Source organism: Haliotis rubra, unplaced genomic scaffold (assembly GCF_003918875.1).
Source record: "Haliotis rubra isolate DU_JTF1 unplaced genomic scaffold, ASM391887v1 Scf86, whole genome shotgun sequence".
NCBI lineage: Eukaryota > Metazoa > Mollusca > Gastropoda > Lepetellida > Haliotidae > Haliotis > Haliotis rubra.
Window position 1 is genome coordinate 1040080 of NW_025767590.1, and position 24062 is coordinate 1064141.

General features: G+C 39.6%; 1 protein-coding gene across 1 annotated transcript in view; it reads right to left on the bottom strand.

Annotated features, from left to right (window-relative positions):
- The window catches only part of LOC124262878, a 237732-nt gene that overhangs the window by 30917 nt on the left and 182753 nt on the right, over positions 1–24062 (bottom strand). The window contains exons 6-13 of the mRNA XM_046697461.1: positions 21336–21387; positions 20446–20559; positions 15907–16014; positions 6214–6345; positions 5816–5935; positions 5304–5440; positions 3788–4007; positions 2113–2190 (exon numbers count right to left, since the gene is read on the bottom strand). Coding sequence (XP_046553417.1) covers positions 2113–2190; positions 3788–4007; positions 5304–5440; positions 5816–5935; positions 6214–6345; positions 15907–16014; positions 20446–20559; positions 21336–21387 — 961 coding nt within the window. The remainder of the gene's footprint in view (positions 1–2112; positions 2191–3787; positions 4008–5303; positions 5441–5815; positions 5936–6213; positions 6346–15906; positions 16015–20445; positions 20560–21335; positions 21388–24062) is intronic.

The window sequence follows — 24062 nt, forward strand, 5'->3', positions numbered from 1 at the left end:
TTATAAAACAAGCCGTCTCATCAAGATTGAAGATGTCGCTCTTCGTCAGAAGTTTTCAAGACAGATTTCAATTCTTCTCTACCTTTAATTACTGCATTCTTATCAGCACTGGCAGCTTCCCCTGGTAATTTTGTTTCTTAATTTGATGACGAGACTTGAAGCGGTAAAGCCAACCACAGAATAAGCAAAATCAGTGATTCCTAATTTTGAGCCCAATTCCATGCCTTTCTCAGTTAACATTTGGTCATTCACTGAAGCATTTTTGTGTTCATTTCTGTCATCCAAACATAAAGTGCTTCCTCTAATTTGGCATGTTTAGCATTTCGCTCTTGTGAGAGATAGAGAATCTTCCGAAATATTTAGCCACTTGTCCTTACTTTTCCAAATGTCCGAAACAGTAGTTTTGTCGACAGAATGACCGAATTCTTCAGCCAAAATGTTTACTTAAGAAATCGAAACTGGCCTTAGGATTTCTTTCTTTGTATAGGCAAATTTCCTCTTTGAGACGCAGTAATTTGGTGCTTTACGCTTAGCAGGTTGGCAAGCCATAGTGAAAATGCATTGATTTGTGAAATGTTTACCCGCATATATTTATAGCGGAAGATTTTAACAACACACATTGACACTTCTCACTCAATATATTTGGAGTAAAAGTTGTTAAAGTGTTAACTGGACTGGTTAAGCTTTTGTGATAAAGGGATCAAGGGATCAAAGGGATGAATCGCTAAGTCGCTAAACAAACCACGTGTCACTTTGGGCGGGCCAGTCGGCAGCGCGGTCAACTTCAATCGTTCGGATTAACGCAGCTGTTTACAACTTAATTAGTCCAATCCGTTCCGACTGACCAGCGTTCGGAGGCGGAAGCTGAATCATCGGACTAACGAGGTGTCAATTGTATACAATATATAGGGAGATGGTTTGGTGCCCAGTGAGTATCGTTCGGAAGTCGGGGGATTCAGATTAACGAGGACCGGATTACCGCGGCCTGACTGTATATCAATTTCTAGCAGCCTATACTCATCCCCTTCTCTGCTCTAGCAGCCTGTACTCATCCCCTTCTCTGCTCTAGCAGCCTATACTCATCCCGTTCTCTGCTCTAGCAGCCTGTACTCATCCCCTTCTCTGCTCTAGCAGCCTATACTCATCCCCTTCTCTGCTCTAGCAGCCTATACTCATCCCGTTCTCTGCTCTAGCAGCCTATACTCATCCCCTTCTCTGCTCTAGCAGCCTGTACTCATCCCCTTCTCTGCTCTAGCAGCCTATACTCATCCCCTTCTCTGCTCTAGCAGCCTATACTCATGCCCTTCTCTGCTCCAGCAGCCTGTACTCATCCCCTTCTCTGCTCTAGCAGCCTATACTCATGCCCTTCTCTGCTCTAGCAGCCTATACTCATGCCCTTCTCTGCTCTAGCAGCCTATACTCATTCCCTTCTCTGCTCTAGCAGCCTATACTCATGCCCTTCTCTGCTCTAGCAGCCTATACTCATTCCCTTCTCTGCTCTAGCAGCCTGTACTCATCCCCTTCTCTGCTCTAGCAGCCTATACTCATCCCGTTCTCTGCTCTAGCAGCCTATACTCATCCCCTTCTCTGCTCTAGCAGCCTGTACTCATCCCCTTCTCTGCTCTAGCAGCCTATACTCATCCCGTTCTCTGCTCCAGCAGCCTATACTCATTCCCTTCTCTGCTCTAGCAGCCTGTACTCATCCCCTTCTCTGCTCTAGCAGCCTATACTCATTCAACGCTTTGACCACTAGGCTACCCAAACCGCCCCTGTATCCACAAGATCCCAAATGTTGTAGCTGGGACCTAGTCCACAATCCCTATACCAACAGCCCAACAAGCAGGGGTAAACTGGGACATTCCTATACCAACAGCCCAACAAGCAGGGGTAAACTGGGACATTCCTATACCAACAGCCCAACAAGCAGGGGTAAACTGGGACGTTCCTATACCAACAGCCCAACAAGCAGGGGTAAACTGGGAACAGCCCAACAAGCAGGGGTAAACTGGGACGTTCCTATACCAACAGCCCAACAAGCAGGGGTAAACTGGGACGTTCCTATACCAACAGCCCAACAAGCAGGGGTTAACTGGGACACTCTCACTACTGTACCGTGTAGGACTTGATGTTTGTGACGACGCTGATGCCCGACTTTGGACCCACCAGAACCATGGCTTCTGTCTTCTGATCCTGCAACATGACATGCAGGGAATTCAATCATCACAGTCAAAGGTCGAAAGGTCAATAACTTTCCAAGGTTGAATATCAATGATTAATGACTATCCATTATCATATACTATCCTTGATCAAACACTATCCAGGATCATAATCAATCGCTATCCCCAGTCAATGACAACTCAAGGTCATATGACTGTCCATGCAAGTTATGAATGGCTATTATTGATCAATCACTATTCACTGTCATTGACTATCCATGATCATTATAAATGAATGTCCATGGACAGTGTGTATCCAAGATCACTGACACACAATGCACACCACCAGTAAGAGAGAAGACTTTGACGCAGTAATTACCAACAGTCTAGACTTGGATGCCATTGTGAGGGTAATCTAAGATGGCAGACCTGATAATCATCAGTCAAACACCACTATGGACATGATTTTCAGACAGTCTGGAATTGAGAGCTACATTCTGAGGAAAACCACACAAAATCAAGTTAATTTCTATTTGATATTCTTCCTCGTTTTTACCACTGGAATGATAGATTTTGTTGTTATATGAAACTGACTGACAGTAAGTATCTGTAAGTAGAATATAGCTGTACATTCAATGAAGACAGGGATGACTCTTGATTTCAAAGGCTTATGTCTTTGAATGTCACATCACATAGAAAGATTGAAGATGCTGCAGTTTATTAATAATATGTTTGTCACATGTTTGATACAATGCAAGGATGTTATACCATCCATGTCCCTGTGGTTTGAACACAATTCGATACATATCTCAGTAATATGAAAGCAATTCAGTCTATGTATTTCAGAGCTACAGATAATTTCTTGGGTCACTGCCTTATGTACTCGCTTGTGTTAATCTCAATTGGGTACCTTCATTTTCCTTTGGGTAGCCAAATAAATTGTATCCACCTCACTCAAACTCAATTGGGTACTTTGCCATTTTCCATTAATTGTAGAAATATATCACAATTTAAATGTTGGTTTACGTGCTTGTTATTTATATTTGATATGTAACATGAGAAACGATAAGAAAGACTGCAAATTACCAAGTTCATGTGTTGAAATAGAACCTCTCAATATTCCTCAGTCATGTTATCTATCCACCGGGTACACAAGCTAAGATTTCACATTTGTGTGTGTACGCATGTAAGATAAAATTTATTGAGTATTTACAAAAATTCAAGCATATTAATAGGAATTGAGTTTTCACATAAATATTTGTGTAATTTACGCTGATACGCAGCTTATCTGCACCTCTGGTCTTTATAGAGAGGTCATGATATGATACACATTTCTATAAAAAGGATCTGATACAATCTATGTCCCTTTAGTTAGAACATGATTCGATACATATTTCAATATTATGAAAGCAATTCAGTCTATGTCCATTTAGTTAGGCCAAATTATGATACATTTTTCAATAGTAAGGATGCGATGTGGTCTATGTCTAAATAGTAAGCTGTAGATATTATGCATCTTATGATAGCAAACTTAACATGTAAAGGAAACATTTTTCTTATCAAAGGAAATTAACAATATATATAGCGGCCTTCATAACACCAGCCTACAAACTGCAACTGACCAAACGTACCAGTAACGTGACCATGAACACCCGACTGCCGAAGGTCTTGAGTTCGCTGACAATCTTCATGTAGTGTAGTTTGGCCTGGAGCGGAGTCAGCTGCTTCTGTCCAGGTGCAGTGAGCGACTGGTTCATCTTGAGGTACTGATTCAGCATCTTGCGGAGGTCCTTGCCTTTCATGTTCTCTATCAGACTGTGCGGCACGAACTTGTCCAGACCGCACTCTTTCCTGAAACCAAACACAAGTGGTGTCAGGTATGAACCATCATAAATGTGAACACTCAGCTTTACTGGAAAAATAAACTTGAGGTGACGTGTAACATGGTTTAAGTTGTGTGCACTCAAAAAGTGAAACAAAAGTACATGTGTGCCGTAGCTGATTGAGCCAGTCTGGTCAAATGTTCCAGTGCTAACACGCTGATACACCACACTGCAGTTCAAAGTATACGTAGCTGACCAGTTCTTGTTTAATCCCTGTAATGCCTTGCACAAGGCAGGGATACATTGAGTACCATCTTTAAATGTCTTTTGATTTAATAATAATAATAATAATGCATATTTATATGTGCGCCCAATCCACCTCGACAGACATGCTCAAGGCGCTACAGAGTCAAGTATGTACACATGTACAGAAGTAATACTAGAGCACATTAAGGGAGATACTGCTGGAAGAAGTAGGTTTTAAGTTTGGACTTGAACAAGCCGTAATTGTCAATAGTTTCGAGGTCATAAGGGAGAGAGTTCCAGAGAATAGGGGCTGCATAGGTGAAAGAGCGCTGTCCTAAAGTTTCAGTCTGAAGCTGGGCACAGTGAGCAGATCCAGGCTGTTGGAACGAAGATTGCGTGAACTGGAGTATGATGACAAGCTGATTTCATCAGCCTGGATTTTGAACCATCGACCTTCTACTCACTATGTAGATGCTCTATCAGCCTGACCAAAGTCAAGGCAGTACCAGGGACATGGTTTACAAGGATTCCATCCTCATGGCAAGCAAGAGTGAGTTAGTGAGTGAGTTACAACCAGCAAGAGTGAGTGAGTGAGTGAGTTTAGTTTTACGCCAGCTTTTAGCAATATTCCAGCAATATCACGGCGGGGACACCAGAAATGGGCTTGACATATTGTACCCATGTAGGGAATCAAACCTGGGTCTTCGGCGTGACGAGCGAACGCTTTAACCACTAGGCTACCCCATCGCCCCACGACCAGCATGAGGTACTTGGGGCCTGTCATACTGAACCAGGCCTGATCAATGTATGAATATGGTTGGACGCCACTTCCCCCTTCTGCCATTATTCCAGCAAAATCGTGGGTGATGAAACCTGGGTACTAATATATGGAGTCAAACCCAATCACCAATCCTTCAGTGTGATAAGCAATGCTGTAACCACTAGGCCACCCTCTCCCCTCCTTAAGGACAAGCATACAAAGCAGGTATAATTAGGGAAGCTGAATTCAAAGCAACCTGGTCTGACTGTTCTTGCTTCAGAAACATGATGTTAATGACTCTTGATAAAGACATCTTACTCAATGGCCTTGATGGAGATCTTGCCGGTCATGTTGTTGCTGGTAGCGTGTTGTTGTATGTGCAGCGCTGACAACCTCAACGCCGTGTCATATTTCAGCTCGGGGACAAACCTCTCGTGTATCACATCGTTGCAGCACTGAAACAATCCAACATCGGCAAATGTCATACTTTGGCCATTTTTGATGATTTCATTAAATGTCTTGAAATTTTAAACCAAACTATGAAAGTAAAATGGAAATGTTTAGCATCTCAAGAAAACAATCATAAACTTGCTGATATTAGAATCTTACAATAATATTTAGAAAACATCAATTTCAAGGTGACACTGGTTTACAAAATGGATGATAAAATTCATGCTCATTATGCAGAAAGTAAAGAACTGCTATTCCTAAGTATACAGTCTTGAGAAATGTCAGGATCTGAATCAGATAATTCCATATAAAAATACAATTTTATACATAGTCATAATTCTGTGAAAATAGTTAAGAGCTGCCATCCAAGCATAACTCACCTGTAAATAGAAATACTCAAAAGCTATTGCATCTTCCCTCACGAGGTCATATGCATCTCTGGGTACATAGGCCACACGGAACAAGCAGCGGAAGTGTCGGGCACCGGGTCGAGCTGCAATCTGCAGAAAAAGAGTCGTTAGTTTCTATGTTGCAGCAAATTGTGGTGATGGCTTTATTAAAGATGTTTATGCTAATTAGAAAGTCTTAAACACAACACCTTGTATCAAATTTGTTGATTATATTTGTTGTCACAACTTTACTGGGATAGATTGTAAATTATTTTTAATCCCACAAAATACAGCCGATGTATAGACTTTTTCAGTATTTCACATCCACAGCTGTGAATAACATAACAATTAGAAACTGATATCCACATGGTGACCATGGTGACCCTGACCTCTGCGAGTGTCTCGTGTTCCTGCAGCAGCGTCATCTTGCCGGCGGTGTTGTTCTTCATGTTCTGCAGGACCACGTTGAAGTGGTGGATGCACTGGATGTTCAGCTTCTCTTGCAGGGACTGCATCACATCCTGAACAAACAACACACATAGTCATCATCATCATCATCATCTTCATCATTAGAGTCACCTATATCATCACCTTCATCATCATCATTAGTCACCTATATCATCACATCATCATTAGAGTCACCTATATCATCACCTTCATCATCATTATCATCATCATCATTAGAGTCACCTATATCATCACCTTCACCATCATCATTAGAGTCACCTATATCATCACCTTCATCATCATCATCATTAGTCACCTATATCATCACCTTCATCATCATCATATTAGTCACCTATATCATCACCTTCATCATCATCATTAGTCACCTATATCATCACCTTCATCATTAGAGTCACCTATATCATCACCTTCATCATTAGAGTCACCTATATCATCACCTTCATCATCATTATCATCATCATCATTAGAGTCACCTATATCATCACCTTCATCATCATCATCATTAGAGTCACCTATATCATCACCTTCATCATCATTAGAGTCACCTATATCATCACCTTCACCATCATCATCATTAGTCACCTATATCATCACCTTCATCATCATTAGAGTCACCTATATCATCACCTTCATCATCATCATTAGTCACCTATATCATCACCTTCATCATTAGAGTCATTAGAGTCACCTATATCATCACCTTCATCATTAGAGTCACCTATATCATCACCTTCATCATCATCATTAGTCACCTATATCATCACCTTCATCATTAGAGTCACCTATATCATCACCTTCATCATTAGAGTCACCTATATCATCACCTTCATCATCATCATCATTAGAGTCACCTATATCATCACCTTCACCATCATCATCATTAGTCACCTATATCATCACCATTAGAGTCATCATCATTCATCATCATCATTAGAGTCACCTATATCATCACCTTCACCATCATCATCATTAGAGTCACCTATATCATCACCTTCACCATCATCATCATTAGTCACCTATATCATCACCTTCATCATCATTAGAGTCACCTATATCATCACCTTCATCATTAGAGTCACCTATATCATCACCTTCATTAGAGTCATATATCATCACCTATCATCACCTATATCATCACCTTCATCATTAGAGTCACCTATATCATCACCTTCATCATCATTAGAGTCACCTATATCATCACCTTCATCATTAGTCACCTATATCATCACCTTCATCATTAGTCACCTATATCATCACCTTCATCATTAGTCACCTATATCATCACCTTCATCATCATCATCATTAGTCACCTATATCATCACCTTCATCATCATTAGAGTCACCTATATCATCACCTTCATCATTAGTCACCTATATCATCACCTTCATCATCATCATCATCATCATCATTAGAGTCACCTATATCATCACCTTCATCATCATCATCATTAGAGTCACCTATATCATCTTCATCATCATCATTAGAGTCACCTATATCATCACTTTCATCATCATCATCATTAGTCACCTATATCATCACCATCATCATCATTAGAGTCCCCTATATCATCACCTTCATCATTGTCATCATCATCAGGATGAGTCAGACACTCAGTTATCCACAAGACAAAGACCATCATGAAGAACACGTATCGCTTGGTTCACAGGCTCAAGTAGGCCACAAACAAGACAATCCATAATTCAACCAAATATTATCTTTCTGGAATGAGAGTAGAGAACTGCAAAGGAAACTGGGTCATCTGTTCCTGCCACTGGACATCCACACACAAACACTGGACTTCCCTTACAAATGTCATTTAAGGGTGATGAAGGGTAAGTAATGACTTGATGAGTATAGCTGGTCAAAGGCATAGCTGGTCAAAGGTATGGTCCTGAGTTTGTCTAAACTGTCCTGACAAATAATAATACAATGATGAAGAAAAGATAACAATAACTGAATATCATTTTACGCCGCTTCAAGTAATATTCCAGCAATATCATGGTGGGTGACACCAAAAAAAGGTTCCACACATTGTACCCATGTGGAGAATCGAACCCAGGACTTCAGTGTGACTAGCGAATGCTTTAACCACTAAGCTACCCCAACGCCACTGCATATGGAAGAATCCATGAGGCTTAAAATTAGATGATACCAGCATTTCCTACTTCTTAACGATAACTATTGCCTAATGTTATCTGTAATGGCCAAACTAAATCCTGCTGAGTCATCATGATGGTCACCTCCCTTACACCAAACAGTGAGGAATGGAAGGCCAATATATTCCCCGGCAGACATCGAATACATCAACAGTTTGACATTCCTCGGCGGAACAATTGACACGATGATGAGCCGAGTCAAGGGACAAAAAGCCGTAAATCACATGTAAATATTCATGAATGGGGTCCCCTTGTGGCGCTGGAAAAAAGTAGGTGATTACCCAAGGCTTTTTACCAAGACAGAATTGTAAATAATCCACAAATGTCTGGGTTTAGATAATCATGTTACAAATTGAACTGACATGAATCTAAAAGTTGCTTTAGAATAGATGAAATAAATCATCCTTAAAAATGGTTTACTCATTCTAGAAAAATCTATGGAGCAATGACTGAATCATTTACAAATGATATAAATGAATTACAATAAATGTTAGCAAGTAAATGAATTACAATAAATGGTCGCAATGTTTTGGTGACATTTATCATTTGCTTTCCAAAATGATTTTCGGATACTAGAACAGTCATGGTGCCATCAGAGAGAGCCATTTATAAAAAATCTATTCCATTTCTGCATGGAGAAAACATTTCATGTTTCACAGCTCTACTCAAAGAGTTTAGGACTTCTCAATTGACTTCATAATACTGTAGTTAATTTGTCATGGCACGATAGATTAACTATAGCTTTGTTTGTTGTTTTTTGTTTAATGCTGCACTCAGCAATATTCCAGCTATATGGAGGCAGATGGTACATAATCAAATCTGGACTAGACAATCCAGTGATGGAACAGATTGAGCATCGATCTAAGCAATAGGGATACAAGTCAGTGAGCCTGACCACCCAATCCTGTTAGTCACCTACTACGACAAGGATCTTCACAGGCAATAAAAATAAATTGTAAGTTCCTTAACTTCTCCTGAGTAGTATATATACTATTCACACTTTGCTAAGGATCAAATCATGGATTCAACAGAAAACTATGATGTGGGGTCAAATTTGGTTTAAATATCTAAGCTTATTGTAAGCATGGATCCCAGGTTTCAGTATGTCACTGCATCTTGTGGATCCCATACCTGCTATTGACAGGTGTTGTGTACTTGTCAATGACTCATTCCATGATTTGTAAAATGGTTGATTGGTGCCATGAAAACCATTTTCATGGTTCCTTATGTATCAAGTGCATAATGTTAGATTAAATTGACTGTTTGCCTAAAGGGGGTTACGATATTATTATTTATCTAGTTTTAAATGGATACAATTTCAAATTATCAATCTATGTTTAAGTAAAGTTGTGAATTCTTGTGATCCTTAGCAAAGTGTGGGTAGCATACATGACATGTCTTGAACACTTGACTGAATGGCGTCTTGAGCCATACATACCATCTCCATAAGAAATCATGGCTGACAGTATGTGCAGAAGGCCGCAATAACCTGACTATTCAGTTTCATCATTTCAGTGGAATACTTTTCAAAAGTGAAGCTGGAAGTAATCACCTTCTGCAATGCCAGTCTGGGGCAACATTTTGGAGGTATCAGAAGGTGTCAAATTTGAACATGTACCTGCCATCATGTTGGGTTGATTGAACACTGCTCTGAGCGAAACTTCTATTTATGATAGCCTGTCACAAGCGGAAAATGATGCAGGCCATAGATGTTCACCATCTTGGTGGGGATTCTAAGGGATCTGAACTAAAAATCAGAAGCTGTTTAGGTGGATGTGGCTGCACCTTAGACCACTGTGCTAACCATGTCCATTAGAGTTAGTGAGTGAATTGGGTTTAATGCTGCTTTTAGCAGTATTCCATGGCAGTGGACACATTGTATACCCAAACTGGGGAGCAAACTCAGGCCTTTGACGTGACAAGCAGACATTTTAATCACAAGGCCACCTCACTCACTATGAACACTCATTAAAGAAGATTATTTTCGATTCTGAATCTGAATAGAAAATTGCTATGCCTTTATGGTTGCATCTTTGCTCACTCATCTCCCACACGTTCTGTTGACTTCAGGTTAAATCCTGCACCCTATTACAGCACAGGAAGCTGAGGGTAATGGGAACACAGCGGTGCTGCCAGGCTCCAAGAAGCTTGGAAACCACCATAATTGAGGTCCATATTACAAACTGATTTGAAAAACTACAAAGCAATCTATTTTGTGCAAATGTTACTTGAATATCAACAAAATCAAAGACTGGCAAATTGTGAGGAAACTCATCCATTTATACAAGTTATTGAGTGAACACCTCGCTGATTGACAATTTCATCACACAAATGGTTATAATTAGTTGTGATGACGCTAACACTGCTTCATGCCCATGCATCAGGTGCATCAAGTCTACAGGACTGTAGTTTGTGAGTGTGGATCGAAAGCACTGAGGAAAGTTTGTCCAACTTGTTGTGAATTATTAGCTACAGGTGGAACATCCAACAGAGTGGGCTAATCTTTCAAGACGTGTGCAGTAACGTCCCTTCTTAAACTAATTACAATAAGTTATCTGGAGTGAACGCCTTAAATCGGTCATAAATATTTCCCATAAACCATCAGCAACAAAACCCATGGAAAATCAGCAATATTAATCATCAGTAATATTACCCATATATCTTCAACAATATTACCCACAAACCACCAGGAATATTGCCCACATATTATCAGCAATATTACCAACATATGATCAGTAATATTACCCATATATCTTCAGCAATATTACCCACAAACCATCAGGAATATATTACCCACAAACCATCAGGAATATTACCCACATACTATCAGCAATATTACCAACATATGATCAGTAATATTACCCATATATCTTCAACAATATTACCCACAAACCACCAGGAATATTACCCACATATCATCAGCAATACTACCAACACATGATCAGCAATATTACCCACAAACCATCAGGAATATTACCCACTTATCAGCAATATTACCCACATAGCATCAGCAATATTACCAACATATGATCAGGAATATTACCCACATATCATCAGCAATACTACCAACACATGATCAGCAATATTACCCACAAACCATCAGGAATATTACCCACTTATCAGCAATATTACCAACATATAATCAATAATATTACCCACAAACCATCAGGAACATTACCTACATATTATGAGCAATACTACCCATAGAGACAACATTATCAATAAATACTGGTGATCACTACATTAAAAAAGATATACAGTTCATAAAGTTTGGAACACATGAGCCAGTGACCCATCTGGCTGTTCCTGTTTTTGTCCGGAACCATGTCCCTTTTGACAACGCTGCCTCATTTGGGTTCAGTTCACTGGTTTTCACCTACTGGTCTGTGAGTTCCAAGTTTCCCCAAGCAGCAAGCAATACAATCTGAATCATCCTACCTCATGAAAAAGTGGGAGATTACGAGTCTGTGGGGATTAGTGAGGCTTAGAAGAATATTAATGTCAGATTTACGTGGGAGGAGAGTTTGTAGTGATGCAGATCTTTCTGAATGTTTGTTCATCATTAAATGGATTTCTGATTTGAAGCTAAACTGATTTATAGCCTGTAGATATGTGAAGTTCGACATTCTGCAAATTGAATTCCTTTTTAATCCATCACTATTTGTTGGGACAAATGGCAATTGAAGTCTCACATGACTTCTGGTCTGTGATCTCCTAATGCCTCAAAGATAACAACAGTTCACGACTAGAATGTGATAGAATTTTGATTCCTATACTCTACAAATTGAATTTGTTGTTAATATATCAATATCTGTCACAGTGTAGGTAAAAAAATCAGTTAGAATTAAGTTACACATTTTGTGGGGACTGTGGAAGAACAGGCTGCCAGTACACCACGCATTGTGTATGTTGAGATAACCTGATATTCCACATTCAGCCATGTAATATCTACTGTATATTACTGATCCTGACTTGATATTGGGTGGTGGGGGAATATACACTGACACACTGATGTGTTCTACGATGATAAGCCACAGTTATGGTTGTCTCAAAGCAAAAGCTTAGTCCCTGTGTTCTCCTTCCATAGTCATCATTATTTACACTCTCCTACCCAGAGTTCCATGCGGCCAGCCAGCATAGTACCTCTGCCACAGGCCAGAAAGATATGACAATTCGTCACATCTTGCACCGTCCATTCAATATAATGTACATATTTCTTAACTCTTTTATTTTTGACGAGTCTACACATCTAATTAAACATCTTTGATAGAATGGTTTAGTTTCACTGAGAAAATATCCTAAAACATGTAACACTATTTCGATTTGCGTAGCGATCCTTTGTTTACATAGGTTGTACGGCTCCACGTGCTGTCATCGAAGCCAAAAGAAAGCCAAATGATGCTACCAGTTTGATATCTAAATATGTACTGTCATAAACCTTACTGTCGTAGATGTGGAAGAATATATATGTAACAATATAAAATATTGTGAAGAGCGCGCCGAAAAGCTTGTGTAAGGCCAGTCTCTTCTTCTTATGAATATGCGCGTTTGTATACAAACAAGAGAAAAGTCCGGTCACGTGATATGCAAATTAGCCTGTGGCAGTGATGTTATGCTAAGTCATCACTGTGCCGGAGTGTGCATTATTTAACCTTTGATTTATCAAAGTTATGGTTGTTTAGAAGTTCCAGTCCTAAACATGTATTTTCAGCACAAATTTACTCTGATAAGACAATTCTGAAACAACTCATCGTACATGACATTTCAGTTAACATGGCACGACATGCTGGAAATCTCCACCTGCATTGAGTTCAGCATGGCAAAGGCCAACTGAAATCAGTGACACCTAATGTCAAAGAAAAGTTTAATTGATGTCTCCATTGGGGATAACAAGTCATTTGATCAACACCAAGCATAGAAGTGAAGAATCCCTTGATTATCACCTGTTCCTCTTGTTATTACAAATGGTGCAATGCATTATGGATCACGATTGGCGATGATGTTTCCCTGGTGTAAAAAATGATGGATAGCCATAGAACTGTTTCTGTGTGATCAGCAACATGACATCTAGGAAACAGTCTGGTTTTAGGAGAATAAATGGATCAGATGTCCCTACACCTATAAATCTTAAATTAACAGAAAAATTGATTAAGACTAAGTATTGATATGGCAAATTCATGTTTCCATATTATTCATTTTTCATATAACTTGGTCGGTGCATGCTAAGTTTTTTTTCAGTTGTGTTGAACATTCATAACTTGAAGTATTTATGTAGATCTCTTCTACTACAATGTTAACACAATAGTAGATATAGGTCTCTGAGTGGTGTGTGAGTGTGTGTGTGTGTGTGTGTGTGTGTGTGTGTGTGCGTGGACAATCATGTCAGGGGTCATGACTATTGGGAGGAAATTTTGTTTCTAGTCTTAAATAGGAAAACTAAAAATGTTCATGAACGTTAACTCATTTTTTTAAGAGTACCTTGACTAAGATAAGGCTCAAAGCCAACCAAAATCTGTGACACAACTTGGAAAAGTTATTGGCACTTAAGAGAATCAGACTTAAGTCTAACTTCCATCTCTAGTAAGCATGTTAACTTGTTTGAGTGGCATTTAGAAGTTGGTGTGATGAACAACGAGGAGAGTTCTATGGATATACAACTTCTTTAATATAATATGAGCGACGTTTCGGTGTAGCTACTAACACCGTTTTCAAGCAAATTAAAGAAGTTGTATATCCATAGAACTCTCCTCGTGGTAGTAAGCATGTTGTTTATTCTTTGCCACTGACATACCCTGCCCTGAGCTGTAGTCTCACCCACAGTCTATATACACACATCTACTGTCTCCCACTGGAAAATGTCCACAAGGAATCAAGCCACGGTTCTCACAAATCTCCCTCTTTTTCTCCTTCCACAAATCAAATCTGTAATGATAGACTTGAGTGGAAATGACTGGGATCATTTCTGAAAATGCTGCTTTCACTGTGTGTGGTTCTGTCACAGTGTTAATCAATCCGGGCTATCCATCACATGGCAGTATGTGCACGCAACCATTAAACCCACTTACAGGGCTCTGGTGGCGCGATCCCAAGGGGCTTATCCCTGTCAAACACTCATCTCACAGACAATCATTTAAAGATTGCCTCGTCACTTCCCCATAATGGAACCGTGAAGTACTTTTGAAAACAGAATTTGGCAAATGTTTGTCCATTGAATATCCTCAGTGATACAGACTGAGATTGAAAGCCTGTGACACAAAATGATCACATGGAGTTAATGCCAATAGAAAGGGGCTTATATGCTTTTAGTAACACACAGATGGATGTGGCAGTTCATTATCGGCATGTTAAGTTTGTTTGTTTATTGTTGTTAAACACTGCAGCCATCAATATTTCAGCTACATGATGGCGGCTTGTAGGTAAGTCTGGACTACACAATCCAGTGATTGACATCATGGTATCGATCTACACATTTGGGATATGATGACATGCATCACAGAGTCAGACCACCATAGCTGCCTCTTATCACAAGTGGTGGGTAAAGCGTTCGCTCGTCATGCTGGAGACCCGGGTTCGATTCCCCACATGGGTTCAATGTGTTAAGCCCATTTCTGTTTCCCCTGCTGTGACATTGCTTAATTATTGCTAAAAGCAGTGTAAAACTAAACTCTCACTCACTCTTATGACAAGTATATATGTATTGGTTGATCAAGGCCAGTAGGGTGGGGGAATGGGGTGATGGGGGGCCTAGGCTGAACCTTCCCCACCATTATCTTCACTAAATCGGAAACCCTTTCAGGATGAGGTGGAAGTTTTAGCCAAGGCAACATTGTCCCCAGTAAAACAGGCCAAGGGAAGGTTTAGGCTGGTGCACAGCTACACCTAATTCCTTATAAACTGCTAAGTAATTTATTTTGATACATACCATGGACCCACTTACAATAGGACAACTTCATTCTGGAAGTGACGTCACCACCTCCAAAACTCCTACCACTAACTTCACATGGACGGCTTCTCCCCCACAGGAGTAATTTGATTAGACAGCAATTTCTACTGGCTATTTTGAATCAGGTTCCAAATGAATTCAACAATCTAAGGTTTTTATACTAATAGAATGGAAATTTAATACCCCTGAAAAATCAAGGATGATCAAAATGTCTGTTGAATGTGTCTCAGTGGCTGTTCAATGTTTACAAAGAAGACATTCATCACGCTGTAGACATTGAATAAAACCAAGAATGGAATCCAGTAATATCACTTCAAATGAGACACAAATATCTGAGAAGACGTCATTGTTCTTTTTGTGTACCTTTAACACAACTGCCTGGAATAGACTCAAATTGTACAAAGAGAATGGACCGTGATTGTCCACATTTAGCAGAAATGACTTCAGAACATCAAAAATAGCTGCCAGATGTCGTAAAAACTCCCAAGAAGATGGATGCAGACATGTATCTCACCTTTACTGTTGTTTTGTTGTCGTACTTGAAAGACTTGGTTTGCCCATTCTCCAGAAAGACTTTCAGAACATTGGGCATGAAAGGCACATAGCTTTCCTGGGCGGACGGCTGCAAGAAAGACAGAAACCTTGCAACTAGTTAAATCTTTAACATGACAAATTTGTCTGGCGGTGGTCCCCTTTGCTACAGATATATGGAAATGGAGACGACAAGAAAATAGAACAGATTTATAGCTTGAAGTGACACTCATGAAAAAGTTGTATTTTAAGTATTCCTTTGAACATAATTTTTACCAACATCACAGAGCTCTCAAGTCTTCATTTGATACTTTAAATAATACTCAGGCATTCTTTGAATGAATATTGATCTTTTCAGACAGATGCATTTCATACTGACTAATCAAATATACCCAATTTGTGCAGACAGGCACAAACAGTGTCATGTGTGGAATGAGTGAGTAAATTGGGTCACATATAATCAAACTGTTGAGGCCAACCAGTGATTGATAGCATGAGCACGACTTGGTGGTAGGTAGCCTAGTGGTTAAAGTGTTTTCTCGTCATGTTCAAGACCCGGTGTAGCAGGCCATTTCTTCCCCGGTCTAAACTTTCCCTGGGAGAATCTGGCCTAGGCCAAACTTTCCCTGGGGAGGTCTTGTCCTAGGATATTCTTGTTTAAACTAGGATATTTTGTTCTGTATTCTATGAAATGTGGGCAGATTCTGGACTAGCTAGGTCACTTCTTCCCCACCCTTGTTCTCATATCAAAAGGGGGAGATTCTGGCCTCCCTTGGCTACTTCTTCCCCACCATTGTTTTTTATATCAAAAGGGGGAAATTCTGGACTAGCTAGGCTACTTCTTCCCCACCCTTGCTCTTATATCAAAAGGGGGAAATTCTGGCCTAGCTAGGCTACTTCTTCCCAAACCTTGCTCTTATATCAAAAGGGGGAGATTCTGGCCTAGCTAGGCTACTTCTTCCCCAACCCTTGCTCTTATATCAAAAGGGGGAGATTCTGGCCTAGCTAGGCTACTTCTTCCCCACCCTTGCTCTTATATCAAAAGGGGAAATTCTGGACTAGCTAGGCTACTTCTTCCCCACCCTTGCTCTTATATCAAAGGGGAGATTCTGGCCTAGCTAGGCTACTTCTTCCCCACCCTTGCTCTTATATCAAAAGGGGGAGATTCTGGCCTAGCTAGGCTACTTCTTCCCCACCCTTGCTCTTATATCAAAAGGGGAGATTCTGGCCTAGCTAGGCTACTTCTTCCCCACCCTTGCTCTTATATCAAAAGGGGGAAATTCTGGACTAGATAGGCTACTTCTTCCCCACCCTTGCTCTTATATCAAAAGGGGGGAATTCTGGCCTAGCTAGGCTACTTCTTCCCCACCCTTGCTCTTATATCAAAAGGGGAAATTCTGGACTAGCTAGGCTACTTCTTCCCCACCCTTGCTCTTATATCAAAAGGGGGAGATTCTGGCCTAGCTAGGCTACTTCTTCCCAAACCTTGCTCTTATATCAAAAGGGGGAGATTCTGGCCTAGCTAGGCTACTTCTTCCCAAACCTTGCTCTTATATCAAAAGGGGAGATTCTGGCCTAGCTAGGCTACTTCTTCCCACCCCTTGCTCTTATATCAAAAGGGGGAGATTCTGGCCTAGCTAGGCTACTTCTTCCCAACCCTTGCTCTTATATCAAAAGGGGAGATTCTGGAAAAGGCCAAAACAGTTGACACATTGGTGACAATATTTTTATGAGAGAATAGAAACTTTGAGAATTGTTTTATGCTGGTTTCAGCAATGTCCAGGAGACACCACAAATAGCCCTCACACACTAAAACGTGTAGAGAATTCAACAATCTTGGCATCTTTACTCCATGGGCAAACACTGCAACTGGTTACAATCTTTGACATGTTGTCTGTAATACATTAATTGAAACTATACTGAATATATTGATCCGTAGTCTATCATTCTCATGTCAATTTCCAGTTACTGTTTTCCCAAGCCTCAACTGAAAGTTTTCTGTCTTCCCAATGCCCCTCTTCCTTCAGAATAATGTACTGAGAGCCAAATCTAATCCACAAGGAAAACATGTTCAGCTATATAGTCACTGGTCAAACAGATACCACATACTCCATTCATGTCCAGGGGGAGGTGGGGTAGCCTTGTGGTTGAACTGACTGACTGAGTTTGGTTTTACGCCGCTGTTAGCAATATTCCAGCAACATCACGGCGGAGAACACCAGAAATAGGCTTCACACATTGTAACCCTGTGGGGATTCGAACCCGGGTCTTCGGCGTGACGAGCCAACGCTTTAACCACTGGGCTACCCCACCGCCCCCTTGTGGTTGAATGTTCACTCAACACAAATGGCCTTGCTTCTATTTCCCACAAGGGTAAAAGTTGTGAAGCCATTTCCTGGAGATATTGCCACAATATTGCTAAAGAAAGTAAACCTGTTCTCACTGACACTATTCATGTCCATAGAGACTACTGAGAGAATCTGCAACTGAAGCATTGCTGTATTGCATACTCCCCAATACCCCCACTCAGACACATTATACTGACTCCGAGCCGACCAGTCCTTGTTGTACCCATTAATGCCGAGCGCCAGGCAGGGACCAACAAGTACCATATTTTAACATCTTTTGGTATGACGCGGTCAGGGCTCGAACCCGCGACCTTCCGCTCTCCAGGCGGACGCTCTAACCACTATACCACGGAGGCGGTTAAGGCATGACATAGCTAGAATATTGCTGGTTGAGGCATACAACAACATTAACTCACTACCTACAACTGAAATAAGGATAAGAAGAGGTTCTTTTCATTTTCACTATTCCACAAAAATGTGATTTGCAACCTCCCACTGAAAAGGTGATGTACACAATGCAATGTCAGTTGTCCTTGCTGAACATAACTAGTCTTGGACCAGCTGATGGACCTGAAGCCCCTACAATACCAGTGTGAACTAGTTGCTATCGATACAATGGAGACCTCACAGCCTTTGCAGTTCCAGGTTTCTCAATTCAGTGCTTTTTCATTCATGAACAGCTAATTCAGTTTTGAAGAGAATGGGATGACTTGCCTCGAGCACTTTATTGAATCATTATAATCTTTCTTGATTTTTCTCTGAACCTGCTCAAACTCATTACAAAGATTTACTGTAGAATAATCTTTAACAAGCATTGTCACTAAGGTGACATAATCCCCCGCTGCAAATTATCAAATCAAACTTATAAAGTAATGAAAGTTTAAGTTAAATGTCTACAAAAACATGACCAGTCAACCTCTCTTGATATCTTGCTCTTTAGGTGTTCAAACACACACATATTTTCAAGACTGACTTTGACCTTGACACGATGTCATAGTGTATGAAATATGCAAAAATAGTACTAAAGAAAGTGCTTATTGAAAAACATTTAAGGGAAGTCTTGAAAGTCTGAAGAAAATCCAGTGAACGGTTCTTGAGATAGCTTAACATGCAGGTAAAACGTGAAAGTCCCCATGTGACCTTGACTTGGACCTTTCTTATACTGTGATGAACCTAGGTACCAAACATGAAAAGAATCTAGAGAACAGTTCTTAAGATATTCCAATTCGTACGTACGTATGGACGGACGGACGGACGGACGGAGCCAAATACTATATCCCCCGCTTCCTGCTAAATGCGCGGGGGGGATAATAACAAGCTATTTTTTACTTTAAACATTTAAAAAATATTTCCTTCAACTTAGCTTGTCCTTACTCAGCTGCTTCAGTTGACATAAAACTTGATTCTTATCAGTCCTTTCATAGGTTTTCTAAAAAGGTATTCATGACCTGATCTTTCTGTAAAAGACATAATCTATCACTTATGTCCGGTGTAAAGGATGTAATGCATTGAATGTGAGTGAGTGAGTTCAGTTTTATGCTGCACTCAGCAATATTCCAGCTAATGGCAGTGGTCTGAAAAAAATCAAGTCTGGAAACCAGACAATCCAGAGATCAACAGCATGAGCATCGATATACACAACTGGGATACGATGACATGTGTCAACCAAGTCAGCGAGCCCGACCACCCGATTCCGTTAGTCGCCTCTTACACTGACCGACTGAGTTTGGTTTTACGCCGCTTTTAGCAATATTCCAGCAACATCACAGCGGGGACACCAGAAATGGGCTTCACACATTGTACCCATGTGGGGATTTGAACCCGGGTCTTCGGCGTGACGAGCCAACACTTTAACCACTAGGTTACCCCACCGCCCTGTCGCCTCTTACAACAAGCATTGGTTGCTGAAGACCAATTCTAACCCAGACCTTCACGGGTCATTGTGTATAGGACATGAGCTTTGCTAGAGACATTTGACACGAGTCACATTTTTTTCTTGGTCATGTGAGGACTAATACAAAATATTTCAGTGAGTTTTAATTCCAGAACATTTTAATTTTGTACAATTAAGAAAGATGGGAAATTGACACTGAAAGATGAGTCATGACAACACTTATCCATAGGCCTTATATTTCTACCAGAGCTCATACAGTGACTTATGTCACCCCACTTACTGTAAGAACAGGAGCTCCGTTTACCATGACGGAATCGGCAAAGCGAACTCGAGAGGGATTATTTTTTAACTTGGCTTTCTTGGCCGCAGTGAGTAGAGCTGACTTCCGTGACGACTGAAAATAAAGAGGGTAATGATGAGGAGCGATCCTCCACCAGCCACGCAGTCCCATATACACACGTAAAATCAATACGGCTTATATGGAAAGCTATATTTGCTAAATCTGTGTAACTTCTGCCACTTGCAAACTTTTTGCTTTCATTGGGAATTAGACTGAACTCAATCAAATTTGAGTTGGAAGATTTTTAAATTTGACTTTAAGACTTTGCTACTTACACTGGAATTCCCTATTGTACATGACACACAATACTGCAGGAGCTTGAAATGCATCAATAATTACGAAGCAAAGAAAGAATCTGCAAACAGCGTAACATAACTGAATGATTTTGAAAGTTCTGCACACAAATCTAACAACATAATGTTGAATCTGTAGTGAAAATAAACATTTCCCAATTCTACAAACAAATTACAATAATGGCCATTTATCAACAGATTTACAATCTTAAATGTAAAACTAAATCAACATAAAAATATCATTAAATATTGTTCAGTTTCTGTTTACACATCTATTCAAACATTTCATAAAGTCTAAAAAACATATAAAGAACAAAGATAATAAATGACAGCCTTCTTCACAGCCGATATTTACTCAATTAAATATATGTTGCACCCAATTTGGACTTGTCTTTGCAAACAGACACAAGGATATAGAAAATCAACACAGGATGCTCATAATTCCCTTAGCAGGTTCTGTCTGAAAAAAAATGGCAAAGCCAGAAATTCCAAACGGAACTTTTGTTGTTGGTTGAAGTTAACAGAATAAATACTTACATTATCCGAGTACGGCTGACACACAGTCAGAGTGATGGCTTGTTTACAGGCTCTGGAAAAAGAAGAAACTAATTACAACAAACAATCCTAACATGGCCCAGGACATTTCAACAAGCCTCTGTCAAAATGTAGAACACTGTTTGATCATGACAATGGAGTCTGACACCTCTTACATTGGCTAGAAGCAGGGGCATTACAGCTGTTATTCCCCTATGTTTGGTGCTGATGATTGATAACATGGCATATGGTGGTAAAACATCTTGTATTGTTACTTGTGTAATCATTATACAACACTGTTTGTTCATTAGTTCGTTTGTCAGCATTAATACAGGATCAATCAATCATCATTGCTATTGAGTCAGGTATTAGCCAAAATGAAAACATCCTTCACTTTGCTGAATAAAATAATACCTAAAACATACAAATGTTTAAGACATAGTCTATACAATTACTGTAAATATGTGGTGCAAGCATCGTTTAACAAATCACAAAAATATCCAATCTATTAGTTATATTTGAAATGTGACGTAAAATGCTCATCACTCAAAGACATCATTGAGCTTTTATTATTGTAGAAAAGGCCACAAATAACCCGATGAACATCACACTCACAAAAAGGGTTTAACTAATACAATAAATGTTTCTAAAGAACACAAACTATTCTTGCTGCATCGGGACTTTTACAGCCTGTATGTGTCATTGCTGATCATGAAATCGCAGCTTTGATATACATGCATTATTGAACAAACTTCTTACACCATTTTCCAAGACCATACATTGGATTTTCTCAACTGCATGTAATTACCCGAGGGCTATATTTTTACAAGACGTACAATAACAGAAATGAACAGAGAGATCTGAAGACTGTGTAGGAAACAAAAACTTTCCCCAAGATTAAATCTCTTGCAAGTAAGGCAATTGGACATGTAGCGTAGCATCATTTGTTCAAAAGGGATCATGAAAATGGTAAGGTTTCAACACTCATGAAGAAGTGTTGTTATCTGGCTGTTATTTGTATCTTTTATTGTCAATACCACAACTATCTTCTTTTCTGAAGAAATTAAGAGAGCTTTGCCAAGTTAATCAGCTGAAAATGGTGCTTGTCGCCTTGAAGTGGTAAAAAATAACTTGGGTTACTTTTATCAGAATTTGTATTGCAATGAAGGTACAGACAACAAAATGTTTGAAGAATACATTGAGTTGTAACTCAACACTTGAAAATAAAATGCTTCAAACATCTTAATGTGCCATAATGTTTATATTCACATGTGAATATTTGTTATTGTCATTAATGCCGGTAACCTCAACATAGCTACCATCATAATTCTCCATTTCTATTCCACCTTCTACAAAGGAACTTGTGTTTTTATTAACCAGAAGAGCAAGACTGCTGTCATCAATAACTCAGATATATATCAGAGTGGCCTGTAAATACTCGAGTGTGGACCAGACAAGCCCGTGACTGACAACATCCCAGATAGCATTCAGATGTTGGCCCAATGTTGGCACTGGTTTTGCCAACATTGCCAACATTGGGCCAACGTCCGAATGCTATCTGGGATTGGCACAGACACCAATATCATGACACCAACTGCATCATGTTGACATGCTATCAGTCACTCCAGTATTGGCTTACTGAGACCAATTAGAATCCCTAAAGATTGTGGTTTAAATCTCGCGAAATTCTGAAGTGATAGTGATCATTAATTAACTTTTCGCAGAAAATCGTAATCCATGAAGACCTATACAGTTCAAATGACTATTTCATTCAAATATCTAACACCAACTTGTATGATAAGAATGTCTATCACACTTAACAAAACGACGTGTGTTAAGTAAACTATGGATATAATCTTAATTGTCTCTTTCATGATAATATTTCACAGCCTTCAAAATAATGTCCTGATGCTGGAGGAAGATGGTACAAGTTTACAGGGTAATAGTATCTTCCAGGAACTGTTAGAACTTCTGAAGACTATTACTGTTGATCATTAATATTACGTCAATTTTGTTACTGTTACAAAAGGCCCCCCAAGACAGGAGATGAAACATTGACCTCTTCCTATTCATATTGATACAGTGACCTCCATTACTGACAGAAAGGAAAGTGATTTCCTGAAAACTAGTTCAATGTTGACCTCTGTTGAACAAAGTCCTGTTCATCTTACAGGTATAATCTTTTCCATCAGTTAACAAATCACTTGTCCTTTCACAAAAAGCAAATTTCAAGATGGAATATTTTGCAAAAATCTTGAAAAGCATGTAATCTGCACGAGGAAGGACAGGGACAGAGGAAAGCTAAGGGAAATCAATACCTAGATCTCAGATTCGAAGGCAATCATGGCCAAGTAAGAGGAAGCTGAGATCTGCCTGAAGATATTTTCCTCACTGGAATCTAGTGAAGTGAGCTGTTCTAGCATTACGTGACGACTCCTTCCTAATCCAGCACACTTCATGCTATATGACTGCCAAAATCATACTCGTCTGTCAAATTATTGTTTTTTCTTTTACATGATTACACAGATAAATTCTGCATACTAATTTCATACAAATCACATCAGTACTTGCCTGATTGGAAATGTCTTTCTGTTGTGGAATATCTGAACTCATTTTATGTGTGGAGTACTGTGTTTTCAAACACTTACAGAACACCTATATTCAGCAGTTGTACAGCTGTGATGATATGACATATAATGACAATGGTATAATTATACATATCAACCAGCT